This window comes from Bubalus bubalis, chromosome 1 (assembly GCF_019923935.1).
Source record: "Bubalus bubalis isolate 160015118507 breed Murrah chromosome 1, NDDB_SH_1, whole genome shotgun sequence".
In the NCBI taxonomy this organism is placed as follows: Eukaryota; Metazoa; Chordata; class Mammalia; order Artiodactyla; family Bovidae; genus Bubalus; species Bubalus bubalis.
Genome location: NC_059157.1, coordinates 188,965,533 through 188,978,208, shown reverse-complemented (window position 1 = coordinate 188,978,208; position 12,676 = coordinate 188,965,533). Strand labels below are relative to the sequence as shown.

General features: G+C 49.7%; 1 protein-coding gene across 5 annotated transcripts in view; it reads right to left on the bottom strand.

Moving 5' to 3' along the window:
* Positions 1 to 858: 858 nt before the first annotated feature.
* The window catches only part of TRAPPC10 (trafficking protein particle complex subunit 10), a 75,868-nt gene continuing 64,050 nt past the window's right edge, over positions 859 to 12,676 (bottom strand). For all 5 annotated transcript variants that reach the window (XM_044947546.2, XM_044947555.2, XM_044947552.2 and 2 more), the window contains 6 exons: positions 11,534 to 11,634; positions 9,962 to 10,088; positions 8,792 to 8,962; positions 6,439 to 6,616; positions 4,390 to 4,584; positions 859 to 4,078 (listed from right to left, as the gene is read on the bottom strand). In XM_044947546.2, the coding sequence (XP_044803481.2) occupies positions 3,840 to 4,078; positions 4,390 to 4,584; positions 6,439 to 6,616; positions 8,792 to 8,962; positions 9,962 to 10,088; positions 11,534 to 11,634 (1,011 nt within the window). In that variant the 3' untranslated portion in view covers positions 859 to 3,839. The remainder of the gene's footprint in view (positions 4,079 to 4,389; positions 4,585 to 6,438; positions 6,617 to 8,791; positions 8,963 to 9,961; positions 10,089 to 11,533; positions 11,635 to 12,676) is intronic.

The window sequence follows — 12,676 nt, the reverse complement described above, 5'->3', positions numbered from 1 at the left end:
AAAACCTTTTCCGAAGAAAAGAAATTGTATTAGTGAAGATACCAAATGTGACAGAGGCAGCTACCTTGTCAGACTGTTGTTCAGGGGCTAAGTGGTGTCCAACTGTCTGCAACCCAATGGACTGCAGCCTGCTAGGCTCCTCTGTCCTCCACTATCTCCCAGAAATTGCTCAAATTCATGTCCATTGAGTCGGTGATGCTATCTAACCGACTCTTCCTCCGCCACCTTCTCCTGCCCTCAACCTTTCCCAGCATTAGGGTCTTTTCCATGAGTCAGCTCTTCACAAAAGGCGGCCAAAACACTGGCGTTTCAGCTTCAGCATCAGTCCTTCCAATGAATATTCAGGGTTGATTTCCTTTAGGACTGACTGCATTGATCTCTTTGAAGTCTAAGATGTCAAACTGTAGGATGGCAAATATGTCTACAAAAAACCTCAAAAACTCTCTAGACTCAGATGTCTTACTTCTAGTGTGCTATTGAGCAGTAAGGGGCTTCCCTGGTGGCTCAGCAGTAAAGAATCTACCTGCCACTACAGGAGACACAGGTTCCATCCCTAAGTTGGGAAGATCTCCTAGAGGAGGAAATGGCAACCTACTCTAGTATTCCTCCCTGAAAAATCCCATGGACAGAGGGGCCTGTCAGGTTATACAGTCCATGGGGTCGCAAGAGTCAGGAACGACCTAGCCACTAAACAACAACTGGGCAGTAAGTTGTGAAAAACAATCCCTAATGTTACCCCCCAAATAATTAATGTTTAGTAGTCAGGAACAAGGTTTAGGGAAAGAAAACAAGAATATTCTTTTTTACACACTCAATTTTCACATGCCACAGGATAAGAATGAAGTCCAAACCAGCAGGTTTCTTCTTAAAATGTGTATTTTCAGAATTATAATGCTTACATTTTAAACAGTCTTAATACAATGGCTTTAGTCTAACAATATATTACAGAATAATGTGAAAAATGACTTTCATAGTAAACTATGAAAATGGAGTTAATACCTGCAGTATCAAAGTCACCAACTTGTCACCTTTTCCAGCCGCAGAACGCCAGCAAACCATCTTGACCACACTCTCAGGTCTTACAGCCTGGTGCACAGGGTGAATACATTTAGAGAAAGGCGCATCTTCATGAAAAGTCAAATTTTAAAATCACATAGGATTTCTTTTAAAGATTACAGTTGACAATAAAACATTTAGATCAGGTTAGTTTGTTTTATAAAAAGTAGTACAAGTTTTCATTTCATATACACACCTGGAGTGTTTAACTTCATTTTCTAACTCAGTTTTATTTTAAACACTACTAGAATTGACTAGAAGCCTGTGTGTCTTTTCTCCGCCAACTCTGGGATACCCAGCCCCATCACCTAAGACCAGGATGGGAACCTGGCCCAGGAGAGGCCGAGCTGATGATGGAGTTGCAGGTAGAAGTCATTTTCAGATTAAATACCAGAATTCCTACATTAAAACAAGAAGAGTTATAATTTTTCCAGTCATAGGAGACCCTATGAAATTCACCAAAATTATAACTTATTTCCTTTTCCACTGGCTAGTATTTACATCTTCCACAGATATTTGTAAAATGGCTGCATACTGCTTCTTAGGATGCACATTTCTGGCTTTACTATTGTTTAACAGCTGCTTCATTTTTACCTACAAAACCAGCTTGTCTCAAACACATAAGCCTTATTTTAAACACAACAGCCTTTTAGACTAAAAAAAAAAAAGTTTTAGGTGACATTCTTCATTTATGTTAAAAAAAATAACAACAGAGGTACCCATGTAACTTAGATTGCAAAAGATCTTCTTGGGTAATCAACAAGGAAAAAAATAAACCTGTGATAAATTTCATGTCATTCAATTTTCAGACATAAGAAACCACCATGAACATTTTGTACTTCCACTTCATTTTTTCCCTTCTGAATATGTATGTAATTAGAGAATTTCATAGTGGAATCAGAACCCAAGGCGAAAGTCAACTGGGTATCGGGAAGCACAGGCCCACATCCCCCTCTGGAAGGTCACACATGGAGGAGGGTGCCGCCCTGGACTCTTGAGGCTCACCATGCAGATGGGTGAGAGGCTTTTCCGACACAAGATTAGTCTCAAAGATCTCTTCATTCACTGGGCTTGGTGGATCTGCAGGGCATCACCAATTTTTACATAAAGCAAACTTGTGTTAGAAACTGTTAACTACCATTAGATTCTGAACTTCTAATTTGCTTAGTTTATTAGCTTTAAACTGCACACAAGGAAGGTAAATTTCTGAAAAATTTAATTAAATGTACCAGTATTTATCTTCTTTGTACACCTCTCCAATTTCTATAATGAAAACCAGGGGAGCAAGGATCACCACCTTTATTTGTTAAACAAGCCAGAAGACCATATACTGAAGAGACTGTGATGCTCTGCTCTCTGTTCATTTTGCCCTGTGCCTTCTTGCCCTCAGGCCACCAGGAGGTGACAGCCAGAGGCAGTTGGTGGCTGCAGAAGCCTCCTTTTTCTCTAAGGCTCACACATCTGAGGTTATTCATGAGGGCCCACCCTCTGCTGGACCAACTACACTCACTTGCATTAATCTGGTCAGGTTCAATTCCAAGCACACTTTCCTAATGAATTAAGAGTTCTCTATTTCATATGTACAAAAATACATCGCTTTGGAGAGCTGGAAAAGGTTTAATACATACAACACTTATTTACAAGCTGTGACTTTCACACCAATAAAAACAAACACACATTTATTTTGTCCTTGATTTTTGGTGCAACTTATACATAAACATCAGTTAGTATGTACTTTTAAAAATAATAAATCAACCATATGTACAATTAAATGTACAACCTAAAGCAAATTAACCCATTTGTATGGTATGACTGCCATGTAGTAGGCAGGAGAGTAATAGTCCAAGACTCTTGCCCTCATACAACCAGACTGGAAATACGCTGAGAAGACCCCTCTAATCGTCATTTAAATGGAACCTCTTAATTTCTGAGACTTAAGGTGCAAAAGAAAAATACTGATTATACAGAAACAATTACATGTAAAGACTCAAAAGGTGAGAGAAAAACACAACATATTAACCCCCACATATAAAATGATAATTAAAATAAATATATATTTAATTCCAAGTGCCTATGATACCTAATCCACATGGGGGGAGAGGGGAGGAAGGGCTCCAGAAACATTTATGCCTAAATCATCTCAGTGCCGAGTGGTTTCTCATGCCCTGGCCTAGTCTTTAAGTACCTTTAAAACGGCTCCAGCTGTCAGATGCTCCAGGCCCTCCCAGTCTGACGTCCCAAGGCACAGAAGGGGTTTTTATTCCCTCCTCACCCCCAACCCCCCTGCCCAGAGAGGGAGTTATTCTAGAAAAGCGCGACTAGATGACCTGGGGTAAAGGGCTGTGCTTTCCTCCTGAGGAGACACACAAGCCTGCCTGGCCCAGAAACTGGGCAGCCATGTGGCAGAAAGGCATACACGCCACTAACAAGCCCACAGGGCCTGTGTGTGTCCACCTGAAAGACACCTGGGCTTCAGGTGAAGACTGGCAGATGACAGGCTGCTCAGACGAGTGGGCTCCAGAAAGCTCTCCAGGGAGCAGGGAGGAGGAGGGAGGCGGCGGGGCTCTGGGCAAACCTGGAGGACATCAGGGGGCAGGGGGAGGAAGTTAACGGCCTCTGACACCCCGGGTGACATGAACAACCAGCTGAGCACGGGGACTTCTCTGACGCTCCCATGGCCAGGCAGAGTCACACAAGGCAGGCTAGAGCGAGGAGGCTGCCATCGAGTCAGGATCCTTCCGGCGCACACACGCCTGGCCCGGGGACTGTGTGAGCCCTGTGCGTCATGTGACGCTGACTTCGAGGACGTGGTCGTCTTTGCTGGGGATGACCAGGACCTGCGTGCCCGCACTCGAGTTGAAGGCCTGGCCGGGGGGCAGTGCTCGGAGCCGGGGCATCGGCAGGCCTTTGTGCTCGCTGCTGGCAGCTGAGTGCACACTGCCCCTGCTCTTGACGCTGCCGCTGTCCAGCTGGTCATCTACGTGCTTGTCCACCGACAGGCTGTCATTTTCTATCCAGCTATCTGCAAAACGAACAGGAAGTGAGACAGAGGCTACCCTGCGGTGGCCTCTCCCCACCCCGGGGAGCTGCCCGCCTCCCAAGCCGCCCTTCAAGGCACAAGGATGTCAACAGCCGCCACGCCTTTGGAGAGATGCCAGGACACAGGTCCCGGGTGGATCATCCTTGGGAGCAGACGCTCAGGACAAGTGACCCTGACCAAGTGTTTGGTATTAGAGCACCCCGGTTCCGAGTGTGGGGCTGTTGAGCAGCACGGAGCTGCCACACACCCCGCACCGAGGGCATGCCGTGTCCGTTACACAACAGGGTCCCTACCCGCGTCCAGCTGTGAGGACTGTGCCGAGTGGTGGGGGAGGTACTTGAATAGCCTGACATCGGGGAGCGGCAGGTAGCCTGCAAAGAGCGGCATCACCTCCATGTGGACTCGGTGCGTGGCCTGGGCTGTCACGGGCATGGAGATGACTCCGGAGCTCTTCCCGCACACTGCCCAGTTGCTGCTGTTGTCCACAACTGAAACAGAGAGGGAAAGCGCCATGTTTACCCAGAAAGGGCCTCCAGGGTTCACACCAAAGAAGAGGCGGCCAGTCCACGCTCCAGAGTGAAGTCCTGAAGTGGGGGTCTGTCCCATATCCTGGTGCCCTGGAGCTGCATCTCAAAGTAGAACACCTCTGACTGAGAAAGGAAGGTACAGGCTGGCTACACAGGGGAAGATGGCTTCTTTCTCCTCACGTTCGTAAGTGAGCAGAGTCAACGCTGCCTTAAAAGCCCCTTGAAAATGCGGTGTAACCTCCCACCCAGCACCACAGAGGCAGCATCAGGAGTGAGGATGGAGTTGGGTGCGGGTTCCTCCATTACACATGGTACTGACCAGCGCATCTGATCCCAGCTCTGCCGCTCACATTAGCCCCCAATGGTTTGGGGAAAAAAGGTACATGTGAAGCACGGAGCTCCTCTTCGGGAACCACGGGGAGGCCGCACACACGGCAGACGCTGCTAGGGATGCTGTGAGACCGTGACTGTGATGTAACTCAGTGTGAGTCAAACACTGGACTGAGCAGTCACCCACAGGCAAGGAGGGCAGGATCCTCGTTGGCTCAACAAAGGCCGATGAGGAAGCGGGGGCAGCAGAGGGCGAGCTGCCTGCAGCTGAGGCCGTGCAGAGGCCAAAGCAGCACCGGGGAGGGACACACTGGAGCAGCGGCCCGCAGAGCTGGTCCTCAGGGCGCCCCTGAGGACCCCCGTCCCTTCCTCACTGTGCTGGCGCACCCTCTGGCAGGAAGCCCGCGGGCCTGAGTGTTGGCCGGGCCACTGGCGCTCGGAGCAGAGGCACTGTGTTCCCCACCGCTACAGACTGAAGAGGAGAAACTGCTGCTGTCAGTTACGGATGCTCTGCACATAACAGTCAAAATCTAATCAATTCAACCCTTTCGTACACGTCATTTTTTTAACTTTAACTCTGAGATGATTACACACTCACAAGAAGTTGCAAAATAGTAGTGAGAGGTCCATGCACCCACCACCCGGCCTCCTGTGCCAGGGGACACAGGCCCAGGCCCAGCACAGGTCACCAGGCACTGGGCTGGCGGCCCTCGGCAACGAGCTCCTCAGCGTCAGGTATTCAGCAGATACCTTCTTAAAAATCAGTGGCACAAGCCTGGTGCTTGGAAGAGACTGCCCGTGGTACAGTTCAAAACTGACCAAAACTCAGCATTCTGGGAAACGTGCATTTGCCACTGTGAGCTTGGTAGAGCCCAACTCAGAGTGCGGTGATGAGCCCAGAACCAGCGGGAACACACAACTGTTCGGAAAATAGTTCTTTCTCAAGAGCACTATCGTTAATGGCTTTCCTAATATCTTAAAGAAAGTAAATGAAGACTTGCCTCCCTAACCATTTTTAGAGCATAAAGGGCCTGACACCAAAACCTGAGAAACCTACAGAAGCAGCCCAGGCCCCAGAAGAGGAGGGCTGTCGAGGGGCGTCTGGGAGGCGGCAAGGAGGAGGGGCCAGGGTCTGGGTAGAGGGGTGAAAGGGGTGAAAGGAGGCTGGAGGGAGAGGGCGGGAGCGTGAGCACAGGATGCCTGGCCTGCTGAGCGAGGGGGCCCTGACTCACAGGCAGAGGACAGAGCAGCTCCAGGCATCACTGTGCCCCAGCCCCGAGCCCCACAGCTACTCCAACACCTCTCAGAGCAACAGCTCTGCAGTAACCACGTTCAACACCCTGTGAGTCCAGGGCCACATCATACAGTGGGACATTCAAACATTCTTTCAACTCTAGAATGTTCTCTCTTCAGATGAGGAGCACTGCACGTTGTGAACGACAGGGCGGAGCACAACAGTCAGGGGCAAGAAGCCTCCGGACGCACCTTCATACATCAGCTTTGTTGAAAAATACTCGTCAGATTCCGTCAGGGCTTCATCCTTATCCACCTCCAGGAGGTCCGAGAGCCGCGTGATGGACACGTCCAAGGAGCAGAGTGAGCCCGTCCTACAGTGCTCCGTGCCCGGAGGGGGCGATATCTCCGCTCTCACGTTGTACAAGGTCTGGGCCAGAAAGGAGAGGGCAAAGGACACAGTCAGCAATCTGAACAGACGACTCTCTGAGGCCGTCACGGTGCTGCCTGCAGACTCGAAATTTCGAGAATGGACCAGAGGAGCAGCTGTGTGTTCGCGCCCTCTGACCGACTGAGTCCCTGTGGAGACATGTCCTCGGGAAGCCCCACCCCAAGAGCCTTAAACTCTTCTTAACGTGAACATGGTCAAGCCTCTCAGGAGGAGGGAGGCTGGCCGGGTGACTCCGCACAGGCCTGTCACCAGCGTCGCGCTTCACGAGCCTCCTCTCCCCACCAACACACACTGACTTATCTGCCGGGACTACTGTAAAGCAGGTTCCAGACCTGCCATGTCACCCTGGACACTTCAGATGCATCACTAAAAGACAAAATGCATTACCACAACCAGTAAAATGAACAGAGTTCCTTGGAACTACCCCACAGTAAGTCCATCCTGAACCTTTTCCACGATGTTCCGTCTCTGTGACCTCCCTACCTGACAGTCATACCTGCTCACACTTGCTCACCACCCAGGACAAAGGCCCCAAACCCGCACAGGGGATGAGAGCCTGCCCCTCCACATGCTGGCAGCCCCACTGCCACAGGAGAGGTGAATGGCCACACCAGCAGGGCGGAGGGAAGAGGCCCGGCCTGGGAAGCCCACGGCTGGAGCTCAGCTATAACAAAGGATAGAGTCCTGACACGCTCCCCAAGATGAACAAATGCTGGAAACATCACGTCATATCAAAGCCGTCAGTCTCAAGACGGTCACACTGAATGCGACTGTCCTTGCACAGGCAAGGCTCAGGCACCCTGCTCTAGAGCGGGGTAGCTCAGGGCTGCGAACAGGAGGGGGCGTGTGAATGGGCACAGGCTTGGAAGAATGAATACGGTCGTGGTGCTGGTGGCCCAGCTCTTTCAATATACTAACTTCAATGAAGCGAACGCCCCAAACGGTGAACTTAACGGTGAAGGTGAAAGAGCTAGTCGCTCAGTCGTGTTTGACTCTCTGTGATCCATCCACGGTATGGCCCAGGCAAGAACACTAGAGTGGGTTGCCATTTCCTTCTCCAGGGGATCTTCCTGACCCAGGGATCAAACCCAGGTCTCCCACATTGCAGGCAGACTGTTTACCATCTGCACCACCGGGGAACTTCACGGTACAGAAATGAAACTTTAAAAAATAATAATAATTCTGTATTTCTGGTCCTCAGAATACCAGTTTTGAAGAGAGCAATCCACCAGGTATTTTTCTCTAGCTTTTTTACTAACCTTGTACAGGTCTAAAGGAAAATTTTTCCTATGCTCAATTTGAAAAGGAAGCAAAAAAGACAAAGTACCAGTAGAATCTGCTAATGAGTTCATTGTCACTGGCAGTAAGCAAACCACATTAAGTTTCTGCTGACTCTTCACCATGTGAATAATCTAATGTTCAATAGCTATCACCACATCAAAGGGGCATCTGCTTGTCCAACAAAATGATGAACTACGCTAGTGGCTATGTTTAACTTTAAGGCCAATATGGAACACTCAAGAAAACAGGTGGGTTTAAATAGTCTTTTGGTCAGAAGGAGGTATTAAAAAAACCGCTAATATCAAGAGCTATGCACACAAACACCTTCTCAAATGAAGCGTTGCTTGACAGTCTCCGTCGTTTAGAGAAGAAAACACCACAAAGCTGTGTGTCCACATTCTGGTTTGCGTAACGCCAAACCCAATCATCGCACTAGACAAACAGCACACGACGGCCCTGACTCACCCAGCTCCGGGCTGCTGTTAGCTCCACACCTAACGTGCACGTTAAAGAAAATCTGCTTTCTTTTAAAAAACTAGAGATGTAGCCGCTAACGCTCCAGATGAAAAGGAACAGGTGCAGGACACGAGGAAGTCAGTGTAAGGAAGACAACAGGGAGGAGAGGCTGCAGACGGTCATGCTCAGTGGGGGTCGCGCAGGAGGGCCCAAGGGGCAGATGCGCCACTGATGGGACCAGGGCTCTAACCACAGCTGGCCGCTGCCCTCATGGCCCTAGTGCTGGCCTTTTCCATGACAGGTTGCTTCATTATACTGGAAGATTTTGGCTGTTTGATTTTTAGAAGGTAAAGAATATGACATCACCTTCCATGCTTCCACCCCAGAACCCCACCAAAAAAATAAGGCGATACATACAAAAAAATTTTCCACTTGAAATTCATAGGTGTAGGGCTTTAAGGAGATAGACAGCTGTTCTTCGGAAGCTGGGGAGAATCCAGTGGAGAAGCGGCAGTGCAGAGAGGGGGGAGGCTCCTGTGTCCACTTCAGCTCCCAGACAAAGAACACAGCCTGCCTGCTGTGGATGCACTGCAAGAGAGTCGGCTGTCACTGCGCGCATGCACACGCACACGCAGGCACACACACACACCAGACGCTCGGGGCAAGGTGTGCGTGCCCCCACCAGGCGAGCGGGAGGGAGCTGGGAGGCTGTCCCCAGGCCCGCCTCCTGACACACCTGTGTGTGCTGCCGCAGCCCTGCCTCCCAGCACCTCCCGAGGCCCTGCCCGCAAAGACCGTCCGGCACTGGTCAAAGGGCTTGATTTCTCATGATTCCATAAGGAAAGCACAGGGGTAAAGAATATTTCTTAGTACACAGTATCCCATACATTTCCCAAGTGGGAAATGTCATCAAACAATTACAGGGACACCTTTACACCATGACAATCACTATGACCTACCACTAAGTGAAGTGGGGAAAAGAACTGGTGCCACCTCAGGCATCAAGTCCGAATCTGTAAGCGTGGACAGACTCAGGAAGCCCTGAAGTTGGCCAAATGTGGGGGAAAGTCCTTTGAAAATGCTAGACATCAGATAGCCTTAAAAAAACCTTTGATCTTCTAAACACTCAGCACTGACTGTCTAAAAACAAACGCAACAAATGAACAGAAAGGCGGGGCCAGGATTCAGCCAGGCAGCATGAACACGAACGTGACTCCTTTACGAAGCTACCCTGACAACCCAGAGCCCGCCGCTGGGCGAGGCAGCGTGTGGCTGTGGGCAGGGCGCAGCAGCCACTGTTGCCGGGGTGATGGCGTCTACGCATCGCCACGAGACTCGAGGAAGAGCTAAGAGTAAATCTGTGCGTGGAGTCTGACAAACACAAGATTTAATTTTTCTAAAAACACAATCTGTTTCCTACTCTGTGCGCTGTGCCCCCTGGCCCACAGAGGACTCTGAGCGGGCATGCCAGGGTGCTCCTCCCTGGGCGTGCGCGCCCCACTACTGCCTGCGTGGCTGCTCCCTGTACATGGTCAGCTCCATGACGCCAGAATACGCTTCTCACTCTGCATTCCGCTGAGAGGTTACCTGTTCAGATTCCGTGTTCAGCGGTATCAGTCGCAGGTCGGTACTATCATGGGTGTCTACAAGACGACTATCTGACAGCTGAAAGTCAAGTTCTGACAAATTCTGGACACACACTTGAACATATTTCCTAAAGGAGAAAAAAAGATCCTGATGTTTGAGAACCTTATTAAATGCACTTTGGCTGTGTTAAGAAGACACTGGGGCACTTTCCTCGTGGTCCAGTGGTTAGGACTCCACCTTCTAATGCGGGTGGGGTGGGGTGGGGGTGGGGGGGCTACGATCCCACATGCCTTATGCCAAAAAACCAAAACGTAAAACAGAAGCAAAACTGTAACAAACTCAACTAGGTAAGTAGAATTAACTTGAATTTCTGTTATACATGAGAAATTTTGAAAAATCAGTCTCAAATGCAGCAACTCAGATTCTCTGTAAAGTCATTGGTGTTTTTAACCATTAATATCTACAGAATTGCTGAATCATTAATATCTGTAGAACTGTTGGTGTTTCTTTGTTTTTTTTCTAATTAATCTTTGGCCACACTGGGTCTTCAGTGCTTTGTTCAGGCTTTCTCGAGTTGTGGAGAGCAGGCGCTACTCTCTCCAGCTGCGGTGTGCGGGCTTCTCACTGCGTCTCTAGCTGCGGCGTGCGGGCTTCTCACTGCGTCTCTAGCTGCGGCATGCCGGCTTCTCATTGCGGCGGCTTCTCTTGTTGCACAGCGTGGGCTTCAGGGCACAGGCGCCCAGCAGTTGTGGTTCCTGGCTCCAGAGCATGGGCTCAGCGGTGCTGGCGCACAGGCTTAGCTGCTTCGTGGCCTGTGGGATCTTCCCAGACCAGTGATGAAACCTGTGTCCCCTACACTGGCACCACCTGGAAAGTCCACTGCTGCTGTTTTCAAGCACCAGACACTGCATCTCCTGATGCCCAGACAGATGAAGGGTGGGATGACACCCACAGACTTCCTTGTTCAGATACTGAATCTGAACTTGGTCCAGCCTCCAAAGCAGCGGCTCTCAAGTGGGGCCAATGTCTGGAGACATCTGTGGTTCTCACACTGGGGGTAGGGAGGGTGAAGAGTGCCCCTGGCAAAAAGTGGGGGAGAGCCAGTGGTGCTGCCAATCACCCACCACGTGGGGTTACCTAAGGGAGTGTCAGAAGAGCTGAAGTTGAAAACCCCACCTTTGAGGTAAGAGATGGCAGCTGACAGGGAACTAGTTACACAAACCCATGATGACGTGATCAGTGGAATCCAGGATGGCAGCTGACCCAGGTCTGTCAATGGGCCAGTGGCTTGAAAATAGGGAAGGAGGGATAAAAAGGGATCTCAGAAACAGAGGAGACTGTCTGAATCCCACGTCCTACAAACCAGCTGTGCAAACTCACTCCTGAGAGAGCTGGGGAAATCTGAGTAGAGCCCGTGCACTTAGGATCCAGGGAATGACTGTGAATTTGACAGGTGGAACGCAGCATTATGGCTGTGATAAAACACGCTCAGCGTCACCAAAGTCAAGCTCTGAGCAACAGGGCCTGCGTGTGGGGGACAGTGGGAAAGAAGCAGGGCCTGAGGTCCTTTACCGTGTCCCGGACGACAGCAGGGAGTGCGTGGTCCTGAAGGGCATGCTGAATGTGAGCGCGATGACGGTGGAGTAGATGGACCATGGGCAATCGATGGACACCTGAGGAGAAACGGGGAACAGGTCTTCAGACCACTCGTCACAGGGACAGCCACCGCCACCCCTAGCCGGCCAGATCTGTGGTGGCTGCCAATTTCCTAGACTGTTAATGTGTTTACCATTCCTTATTCAGAAAGAAAAGCCCCACTGAACACACCAGAAAGGAAGGAGAGAAAGGGAGCCACCGGCACGCTTCAATGGCCGCCAAGCAGACGCCGCAGCTGCGAGTGCAGCCGCCGCCCCGCTGGACAACACCCTGCGCTCACATACGCGTGGCCACAGCACTGACGCCTTCTGTAACATGCAGGAGGAAATGACAAGCTGCTTTCAGTCACATATGTGCAGATGACGCTAATCAATCATTAACGATTATAGACTTAAATGGATTGTCCAAACTCCTAATCCACATGACACGGACCACAGAAACCAATCAATCTGAGGGCATCGTGGAGACCCTCCACGATGGACGGTATGGCAGATCGATTTTTAATTTTTTGAGGAAATTCCATCATGGAGGGTCTCCACGATGCCCTCAGATTGATTGGTTTTCAGCTTAAGGAAGCTACTACCTTCCTTAAGGGCAGAAACCAGGTCTCAAACGTCTATTTATTTCCCTCATGGAACAAATGCATATACCGAGTAAAGAGCATGCACATATTGATATAAGTCTCGTCTCTGCTTCCTGACTCTGTATCAGGTAAGGAGGGAAGAAATTCCAAGGATTGAAAATTAAAACATTATTCTTCAGGTGCTGCCCTGTCTGATATTTGATGCCATAATCCTTCTGAAATGACTGTGTTTATTAGCCTTTTATCTTACTGCTTTTGTGCATATACTTCTTTTTGCACAAGTAACAAAAAACAAGTAACAAAAAAAATTCACCCCTTTTTCTCAATCCCTTCTCCATACCTCATGCAGCCACCAACCTATTCTCCGTCTATGAGCTTGTCTTTATTTTTATTTTCCAGATTCCACATGTAAGTTAGATTACGTGGTATATGTCTTTCTCTGACTTACTTCACTCAGCAACATGCCCTAGATCCAT